General features: G+C 43.4%; 1 protein-coding gene across 1 annotated transcript; it reads left to right on the plus strand.

Annotated features, from left to right (window-relative positions):
* Nucleotides 1-4541: 4541 nt before the first annotated feature.
* Nucleotides 4542-9574, plus strand: LOC104276114 (atrial natriuretic peptide receptor 3-like; the record flags this gene model as incomplete). Its single annotated transcript, XM_009872297.1, has 2 exons — nucleotides 4542-4664; nucleotides 9408-9574. Coding segments are annotated over 2 exons (290 nt in total), but the record flags the coding sequence as incomplete, so codon positions are not given.
* Between the last annotated feature and the right edge of the window lie 1110 nt (nucleotides 9575-10684).

A 10684-nucleotide genomic window follows, 5' to 3' on the forward strand; every position in this document is an offset into this window, starting at 1 on the left:
ACCTAGCGCGATGCTGTGCCCGCATCTCCGGGCCAGGCAACCCCCCAGCAGATGGGCACCGGCTGGCCCGCATGAAGGCCGTGCCCGCCGAAGTTCGATAGAACTTTTCCCTCCGGCTCACCCTTGGGGACCCTGCCGGAGAGTTTTGTGGCACAGTAAGAAATCAGCTTTGTGCCGGTACAGGTTACCTGGAACCGCTGGCATCTGCGGAACAGCAAATGTGTTGCTTGTTCTCTTGAGATTTTTGCAGTGACTCTCTGTAAGTTCAAAATCTAAGTAGAGATGCTTTCCTCTTACCCTGCTGTGTCTTACCACGGGGATCCTTTTCGCCGCTGCTGCTGTTGGAAGCCCCGTCGAGTACCTCATAAATAACAAATGCATTTAGGGGAAGAGATCATTTCGGGGGATTCGAAACCTGTTGAGTGTGTGCAGTAATATTGCGGCCGATTGTGAGCAAAACACAGTGGAGATACATGGCTTGTAAAACATCTTAGAAAGTCACCCCTGGGCTGGATGAACTGGCTTTGCATCATGAAGTAGTAGGACGCTCAAAGTGCTTTGGGACATGCAAATTTACAGTTAGATTAGTTTTTAAAGTGAGATCTCTCCAAGCAGCATGGGTATACGTGGGCTTACCAAAAAGTTGTTTTCTGACAGAGGCTTTTACCAGCCACAAGCTTCCCCAGTAAGATATTGCAAAAAAAAAAAAAGGTGTATTCCAGGAATGAGCTGGAGGGTTAAGTTAAGGAAAGTCCTTAGCTGTTTTCTGATAGAGACATAGATGTACAAGGTGATGGTTACAATTTTTATACCCCTTGTTGTAGAATGTTAAAGTAGCTTCAAAACTGGACTAGTAGAAATCCTGCCCTGTGTGACGGGCGCAGCAGGTGTTGTGGGTGCCGTAGGCTGCGGATGGAGCAACCCTGCGCTGCTGATGTCTTTACGCTGCTGTGAAAGCCCTAATGTGTGCAGGAGCATGTATCAGATAACCGAGCTCTGATAGTATGTGGCTCTTTAATTCTCTCTTCACTGAAGCAGGTGTTTAAAGTAGAGCTTTTCTCATAAGTACTGTTCTGGGAAATACACTGCATGGAGAGGATGGAATGTGTAGCTGCTAGAGGAAACCGCTATGTGGGGAAAGATGCTTTTCTTTTTTAATCAGTGTAACTTTTGTGTGTGTGCGTGCATGTGTTTGGCTTTTCTGATGTTGAAAGTGTAGCAACATGCTTAGAGCAGGAAAAGACTAGTGTTTGCCCTTGTCCGTGCGGAGCTGTGGGAATGTGACTGATGGCTAAAGCCAGCAGTGCTCTTCAGACTGTGCTGACAGTTGAGGAAGAGAGGCTTACTTTCAGCCTGGGCTTAAATACTTTGCTGAGCTGAGACCTTTGGTCTTGCATCATTCTCTAACTTGCAAATGAGCAGCCCTCTGCCTCATTTCTTTCCTGCCTTTGCACCCTATGGGGTCCCTCCCTCCATGCCACCTCTTTGTCCTCTGGCTGTTGCTGCTGCTGTGACATGCAGCAAGTGGAGCCCTTTAACTTATGCCTTTCTGACTTTAAAGACTGGCTGCAGGACTCTTCTACCATGTTCCATCGGGCCTGAGGGGTGGTCCTACTGCCCACAGCATCTTTCAGGTTGTCAGAGTATTTTAAAAGTCATGTATCATGTGACGGATGCACCATGTGCCTTAGCTCTCTGTATGAGGTCTTAATTTCTCCCGGGAGCAGCTTGGAGGTCCCTGCAGTGGGGTAGCAGGACCTGTGGGTGATAGGGCACTGTCCAGAGCACTTTCTAGAAATATTTTTGGTTAGTTGGTTGGTTTTCTCAGCAGATTTAAGACCTCCTGTGTCGCACTTAACCATGACACTATATTGGACTCTGTCCCTGCACCTTCTCTGTTTCCAGAGGTCACTGCCGGTGGTGTGGCCCCTCCTGAGTGGATAGGCTTCCTTGAGCTGCCTGAGTGAGAGTGGGCTTTCAGACAGATACAGGATACCTGCTTCAACCCCCCGCCTCCAGGACTGGGAAAGAAGCTGCCCCATGGGGACCTGAGGCAGAGTCTGGCCCCTGGGTTACGTTGCTGCTGTCTGGGGCTTCTTCGCTGAGTTCCCGGGGGGGCCTGGGAGACAGGAGCACACTCATCCATGTGCCCGTACCAGCCATTGGCTGTCCCTGGAGCCACTTCAAAAGACTCAAGTCTCAGAGCTACAGCAAAATTGTGATGAAAAATAGGATGATAAAAGTTAACTGCTTGGCTTTTAAAGGATTTTGTTACTAGTTCATGCTCCATTGGTGGCTCGGTTAGCCAAGCTGCAGACTCGATGCTGTGGGCTCACGTTTACCAAAAAGGTCTCAAACCCAGGACTGTGCTTAAATGTGTTTTACATAAGTACATAGTCCAAGGGATGTGTATAGCAAAGGCAGAGCTTGCTCCTATAACTGGAATTAAACTTTTAGTTATTTGCAGGATGAGTCAATAATTCTAGTCAATAAATTCAGAATATTAGTATTAGAATTACTGTGGTCTGTGTGTATTGTACTGCAGGGAGAACATGTTGTATGTGTTTGCACGTACACGTTTGTGTACACGATAGTAAGGTACAAATGCAGATTAAATTCACATAATTTACGTTTTTTGAAGATTGGTAGATAGCTTATTTGCTTCAAAATCTTGAAATACGTAATCTTTGCTTTCCTATTAAAAGCCACATCCAAATAGTTAATATTACTTCCCTTACATTCCTTTAGAGGCTTACAAAATATGATTTAATGTATTTTAAAGTAAGTTTTTTTCCTCCACTCTTTTTTTCTAATTCCTTTTGCTGAAGGACTTTTACGGGTGTTGTGGGGATCTCTTTGATTCCATCTGCAGAGTACAGTTTTATGATAGATGTGAATTACAAAAGCAAAGCAAGGAAGAATTGGGAGGGCAGTAATGAAACATTTCAAAAGGAACCCTCTCACCTATACTGAAATTAGGAACAGTGAGACAAATTTGTTCCTGATGTGCATCTGGAAAAGATTTGATCCAAATTTTATTGCAAGAATTTTTTCTTCTTCTTCTTTTCCTTCATGCTAATATACTTTGCAATGGTCATGAATTACATCTTGCTCTGTTGCTCTGGAAATTATTATAATACTCTGCTATAATCAGTAGGACAGAGTTATGGTATAACTCTCTTGAAGCATGGGGAGGTATCGAACGTGACTCACCCAGCAGTGCATCTGGAGCTTTATGCGTGTGATGGCATCCAACCAGAAAAGCGATGGGAGAAGATTCATTGTGTGCGAAAAGATTTGGCTTGTTTGCCCTTTTCATTTCTTACAATAGCAAACACTTCTACTCAGAAAAGCTGAATGTGGTTTTGATTCCATTTTATTGTTGGGATTAAAACATTCATGTACATTATTGTAGCTTTTGAGTGCTGCCATGCATGACGGCGTTCTTGGAAAAGCATGTGTACTTAGTTTCAAATCATTGTCCCAACAGGATATCTTACAACTTTGCTGTAGGATATAGCCCCAAAGTGTGTGCTGGTACAATACTTTGCTGCTCCCTCTGGTACCAGTAGCTTCATACCCATAGTCTTGTGAACCTGCATAAAAGTTTATAGTATAATGTGCTCCTTATGGGAGGTGTCTCCCAGTTGCTGAAGACCTTGCCTGAGCTTCTGCTTTTCCTTTGCAGAGGGAAGGGGTGGCAAGGGGAGTAGTTCCCCCAGCCCAGCAGGTTGGGGAAGGGACCTCTCAACCACAGTTGTCACAGTGTGAATTATGGTGCCCACGTGGAGCGTGCTTGAGGGCTTTTAGGTCCCGTTGTAGCAGTGGAGGACCCCCAGCTTAGCTCTTGGTCCATGATAAATGAGGTTCTGTGGCATTTTGTCATGTAACCACCTTTTATTTTTATGCTCAAAAAGTGGCACTTGCTTTTCCCATTTCTGAATATTAAGCGTCCCGTCAAAGGTCATTGCCTAGGCTGATTGAATAGTCGCTGGAAGAAAGTCATGTTTTGGAGGCTTTCATACCACTGTGCCTAGACAGCTGCAGGCAGCAAATTCAAGACCAGATACCTAAATTTTAGATAATTGAAGTGTAGGCGAGATGAATCTATGCTGTTCAGTGGAATGGAAATTAAAGTGGTAATGTTGTTGTATCACCTTCATTCTTCATCTTCAGATTATGTCCTCATAGAAATAACAGCTGAGGCTTATGGTTGTAGTTAAGTCTACGAGTACAAGCAATTGAAGAAATTTGAAGTCAGAACTTATCACACGTTGCAGGGGCAAAAAAACTTAGATTGCACAGGCTCCATTTAATTATTTTCAGAGGAGCCAAGGTAGAAGGAAGCCTCTTTGTTGAATACCTGTCTTCTGACAGCCTTTTGGGAAATCGACTTTGTTTGGCATCTCTGTTGTAGTGTTTGTTGCAACACTGGGAGGACAGCTGAGGTTACTGTCTCTGGCAGCATTCATGCTTAACAGCCTGTTAACCTGAAGTTCCTGAACTGCTTCTTATCTGTGTTTTTCATTTTCCTCCACCAGTTGTAATCATGTGTGCAAGCGGTGACACAATCAGGAACATCATGTTGGCTGCTCATCGGCAAGGAATGACCAATGGGGACTACGCGTTCTTCAATATTGAACTTTTCAACAGCTCGTCATATGGTAATGTTTTTTCTGGCCAAGTATGTTGCAAACTCTTCTGTAAGCCTGGTGGTATTTTTAGATCAGCCTCAGAATACACAGCACTGAGTTCCAGAGTACACCACTGTCTCTCCCCATTGTTACATTTATCTTCCAGTTGGACTACTGGTGTTTGATCAGCAACTATATCTGAAAAAGTACTTAGCAGTGTTATGCTGAAGGGAGAGCACTGGATTAGATGCAGGCAGTCCAAATTTACTAGAGTAGGGTGGGTAAAAGTAGCTGATTCTACCTATAAGTAAAAGGGATCAGATTTGTCAAACTAAAGCATGATTTCAAAATGTAAATGAAATAAGTTTGCTTTTTGAAATATACCTATATTCAGGTACATTTGACATGGCAGTGCATGGCAGGAGCTACACCTGCTCTCAGATGCTACATCTGTCTCAGTTAAATTCGGAGTAATACTGGAGCAACATATGTTCTTAGATTTAAACAATATCAGATGGGTGAAGCTGAGGCAAGTTCGTGCCTTGGAACTAAATTTTGTTGAAGCATCAGCATGGCTTTTGAAAGGAACAGCTGCTTTTGCAGGTGCAGAGATGATTTCCCCTCTGCAGGCTGCCTTAACTAGTCCACTACAATAATGAATTCATTTCAAATTCAAAACCAACCTGGAGCTGAGAAAGAAGGAAGACTTGTTTTCTTTCCTGCAAGCATCACAAATCTGACAAACAGGAACAATTGAATTCACAAAAGGATGATGTGTTTTGTTTAGTAGATCAGCTAATTTTTAAGTTATTTGTTATCTCTCTACCACTTCTGACATTATTTCATAGTGAACAGTGCTATATGTTGAAAAGCTCTGTTAATTCAGAGATATGGATACTGAAGTACAGCTACTGCTATGTGTATCATCTAGGTTAGCTAAAGAAATGCGAAGTTTTGCCAGGTAGTAAGGAAATCAAATAAAGTTGCAGAACAAGATCAAAGTCAGTGGTTCAAATCAAGTTTTTGTTTTTGTTGAATTGAGTTTGGAGTGGTTTTATCCCTTAGGGCATAAGCTATTGCAGCCTCAAATCAGGACCAGAGCAAAAAGCTGAAGGTCTACCCATATCAGCAGTCACAAAACACTGAAGTTTTAGCCCTGCTGTAGTCCCCAGGAGCTTTGCAGGCTTGCCTTTACTGGAAACCACTTACCAAACAACCATTCTGGATGCCAGCAGTGGCTTGTTACTGCTGTGCTACTGCTGCATTTTGTCTCACAGAGTAGAGATGCGTGAGAAGGGATTCATCTGGCCACAGGTTCAACTGTGTGAGTGAGCTGGAATCCTTCTGGAGTCGCAGGAGAGAAGTAGGTGCCCCTGGACAGCGATTAATCTCATCCTTAGGCATCCACCGTAGCTCAAGTGTATCATCCCCTGCAGCTGGCGATTTCCTTGCCCCGGCAGAAATGAACTCAGGGTGACTACTTGGGAAGTGCAGAACCTGACTGGGACAGATGGTATACCCAAAGTTCCCCTTAAGCAGGGAATGCGCATCTAAGAGCAGCAGCTGCAGGAGCTGGGCTGCTGCATTTTGGAATGGTTTTGCTTTCCAGCATGACATTTATGTAGGAGGTAGTGGCAGTTGAGGGAGGCAGTGTTGTCATCCCTAGGCTCAGCACCCTGCCCGAGGAGAGACCCTGGCATCACAGCTGATGTGGGGTGTCTTCGTGTGTTTTTTCCAAGAGATTAATTAAAACTGTCTCTCTTCTGGTGTAGTGGCATTTCTTGACGTTTCTAAGTAGTAATTCTTCTAAACCAATTTTTCTGTTTCTTTGTGGATGTGTTTCCCTTGAAGAGTGAAATGATTGTGCATCAGAAGTTAACTTCCCTGCAGATGATCATCACATGTAGAAAGCAGACATAAAAATGTAGAGAAATTAATCCAAAATTCCTTGTTCCCAGTGCCTGGAGGTACTAGATTACTAAGAGTGGATGTGATTGGCAAACTGGCACTTTGCCTTTAAGTTCAGATGACCATATTGCAGTTTGTTGTTGCCCTCTGTTCTGAATATTTTTAAATTTTCAGAAGAGTAGGCGTATTAAATGCCAAGGCTGCAATAATTGCACATAAGTACTGTGGCAAGATGACCTCCTGCAAAATAATCCATGAAGGAGTTTAAATATGTAAATTATTCTAGGAACGCTGTTATGCAAGTGTAACTTCCGTGCTCCCAGTGTGAGGATTTAAAAAAAAAAAATATATGTAGTGTTCAGGACAGAAACTTAACTCACATTCTACCAGCACTATTTTTGGGGAGGTCTGTAATCCTACTCATTTTACCCATCTCCATTTGTAAATGCAAAGCCATAGCAAAGCCCTTTGTTATACTTGTTGAATATTGCACCTCTGAAATGCAGGTACTCAGCTGAGGGAGAGGCTTTTTGTCTTCAAACCTCCAGCAGGGCTTGTACTCTCTTGTGGGGAAGCTAGCAAGACACATCAGCTTACAGTTGCCAGGTGTGCATTTCTTTCTTTTTGAAAGCAGTAACAAGGACAGGGCACAGGCACAGAATGGAAGAGTGCTACATCTGAGGGCAAAACAAGATGGTGAGATGTTATTTGCTCTCCAGTGTTACCGTCAGGTCTGATGAATAGGGTACTGATGTAAACTTTGTATTGGGAAGGAAATACCTAAACCTAGGTAGATGTATCTAGAGAATACAATTACCTTTAAAAAAAAAAAAGGGAAAGAAATTAAGAATTTGCAAGGTTCATGGTATTTATAATGTTTATGGTCCTAGCTGGTGCTAAGTAGTGGTAAATAAGGATTTCCTGGAGTGAAAAAGAGAGGTAAAAGAGCTCAGGTGGTTCTGTGCAAGTGACAGGAACTGCCCTGGAGGCAAAAGCAGCAGGAAGAAAGACTCGTTCTCTGGAGAACTGTAGAATCAACAGCTCTTGAGCCCCCAACACGAGAAGAGTGTGGACCTATTGGAGCAGGTCCAGAGGAGGCCCCAAAGATGATCAGAAGGCTGGAGCACCCCTCATAATGAGGACAGGCTGAGAGTTGTGGCTGTTCAGCCTGGAGAAGAGAAGGCTTTGGGGAGAGCTTGTAGCGGCCTCCCCGTGCCTGAAGGGGCTACAGGAAAGAGGGACTCTTTATCAGAGAGGGTAGTGATAGGACAAGGGGCAGTGGTTTGGAAATAGAGCACGTTAGATTTAGGTTAGACATTAAGCAGAAAGACTTCACTGTGAGGGTGTTGAGACCCTGGCACAGGTTGCCCAGAGAAGCTGTGGAAGCCCCTCCCTGGAAGTGTCCAAAGCCAGGCTGGACGGGGCTGTGAGCAACCTGGTCTGGTGGGTGGTGTCCCTGCCCATGGCAGAGGGGTTGGAACCAGATGATCTTTAAGGTCCATTCCCTCTCAAACCATTCTGTGATTCTAGGAATTGTAGGTCCCTACTTCCTTTCCCTGTGCTCTCTGAGGAGACAGAGCAATTCTCCAAGGTGAAAAAAAAGTCACAGCAACAGCGCTGGGATACTGGGAGGACAATACACAGGCTCTGTGTTCACCTGCTTTGATGAGACTGAAGTGATCTATCCCTGAGTTTGTTCTTGCAGACATAAAAGGAAGCTAGTATTTCTCTGCAAGGAGCACCATAGATTTGATGCCTGGAGTTCATCTCTGTTAGCATCTCCACTCCCAAACTGCTTGCTTCTCTTTTCCAAATGAGACCACGTTCCTCAGCCCAATGAAAGCAGCCACAACCTCTCTCACCTAGGTCACCCTTGGAAACTTAGCATTTATCTTCTTCTTCCATAATTTACCCATGATTTGGTTTGTTATTGTTGCTTAAGAAATAAAATGATTGTCTAGCTTTTATGTATTTTTAGTATTTGAAGGCATACTGTAGGTATGTGGTAGCCATAGGGCTACCACAGTTCCCTGCAGTCCTCTTCTATTTATCATTTGTGTAGAATAGTACAAAACGCGGTCCAGAGTAATGTGAACTTTTCCACTGATCTCCTGAAGCTTTGGGTCAGGGTTTCAGGAGCTGCTAAGGTCAGGCCCTCTTAGGTAGAAGGACAACTTTGCAAATTAACAACCTGCTATCATGTTGGTTTTTTTAAAGCTGATTACTTTATTGATGGTCTGAGTTAAATTGTTGCCCTACTGTGACATAGAACACATGTAAATACAGCATAGATGCAGGATCTCATTTTATTTTTAAGTGTTTCTTTTCCACTAAGAGCAGGGCTGGTGTGGCAGCCACTGCACACAAGGTTTTTCTCCTTGACCTCAGTGGGAGAGCTGTGGGAGAAGTAGCTGCACCATCTGCCTCCTGTTTGGGGTGATGATCATACTACTGACTTTACTGGTGCCTTTCTGACTGTTCAAGAGTGTCACTGGTCAAGTGATGTGTAACAAAACTTTGTGGTTATATCCTCCTTCACTTGTTCTAACATAAATATCTCTGTGTTTGAGATCTGGCGCATGTTTTTTTACTCCGTGATGCCTTCTCATGCTTAGGCTTCATCTACCCTTTAAAAATAAGGAAGCGCAGCATGGGAGTAAAGTTGTTCTTCCATTTGCACATTTACTTCCCACCAGCTGTTCCTCACTGCCTGGTTTCCTGCACATCTTGAAGCAGGTTCAATTCTCCCTCGTACTCTGCTGTCTCGCCAAGGTGCAGGGTAAGGGACTTATGGGTGGAAAAAGGAAGACAATCCTGTAATGGTACCTAATTTGGAGTTGGAAATTTGCTTGTTTTTCACCTTAGGAAATGGTTCGTGGAGAAGAGGAGACAAACATGACCTTGAAGCCAAGAAGGCATACTCATACCTCCAGACAGTGACTCTGCTGAGGACCGTGAAGCCTGAGTTTGAGAAGTTTTCCCTGGAGGTGAAAAGTTCTGTTCAGAAGCAAGGTCTGCATGAAGATGACTACGTAAGTATTTGGTGACAGGCTTTAGGTCTTAGCATCTTCAAAAGCATGCTCCTAATTAAAGCAAAATTAGCAGTGAGACCTTATTAGGACAGAATCACCTGGATTCAATTGTGAGATCCCACTATTGACTGTATAATCTCTTTTCTTTTTTCTTCTTTTGTGTATGGGTAATGCAAATAACAAAAATAGACTTGGTCTAGATGCACTAGGTCTGTGCACCACAGTCCATGACCAGTTGTCCTGTGCTTCTACCCTCGTTCATTAACAGGAAGGTTGGAAAAAGGCAAATTGGCAGTTACCTCTCCCTCTCCCACCAATCACTTATCTTTTTTTTTAACAGACAAAGAGCTTCGTTTTTCTCTTTTGTTTTCTCCCAATAATTTTCATTTTTGGTAGAATCAGATCTCAGAAACTTGCACTCTTTCTTGCATCTGATGATGTTTTACTTGATGTGAACGAGAAAAGTGGTCTTATTTCCCAGTTTAGACTGTGGCTGTTGTTTATTTTAAAACTGAAATACCAATACACTCCTTGTGAGTTGTTTTAAGCCTAGGGGAGTGCTGCTGTCCTCCAGAAATGGATGTGCCAAAATATGTCAGGCTTTTGATCTCTCCAAATGTAGGAGGAGATGACTCTGAAAATTGCTTTTGAGCCACTCCTAAGCTAGTTCGTTAGGCATTTTCATAGAAAAGTCTTACGTGAAACCAAGAATGAACACCACATACTTATAGAGATTTCTGCGTGCTGTTACAAGTACTTCCCAAGCAGTTAGCCTTTTCCATGATTGAAAGTAAACTGCCCATCTACGCTAATAAAGAAAAGAGGCTTGAGAGCTTGGTCAGTCTTTAGCTGTAGGAAAGGAGGGCTAGGAATTTATGCCTGTAACTCAGAAAAGCAACCCAAACCCCCTCATTTGCCAGCTCCTATTTGAGCACCTACTTCATCTCTTTGCTTTAAGCGTTCTGTCACTTACAGGTGAAGGCATCATCTTTAATTCAAAGCACAAGCTGATGAATTTGAGTGTTGTGTTAATAAATGACCTTTCCTGCAGTTTATCTCATATCTTCATCTGTCTTCAGAAAACTTATACTTCTTAGAATTTGAATGTAT

This window comes from Apaloderma vittatum, unplaced genomic scaffold, assembly GCF_000703405.1.
Source record: "Apaloderma vittatum isolate BGI_N311 unplaced genomic scaffold, ASM70340v1 scaffold40290, whole genome shotgun sequence".
NCBI classification, from domain to species: domain Eukaryota; kingdom Metazoa; phylum Chordata; class Aves; order Trogoniformes; family Trogonidae; genus Apaloderma; species Apaloderma vittatum.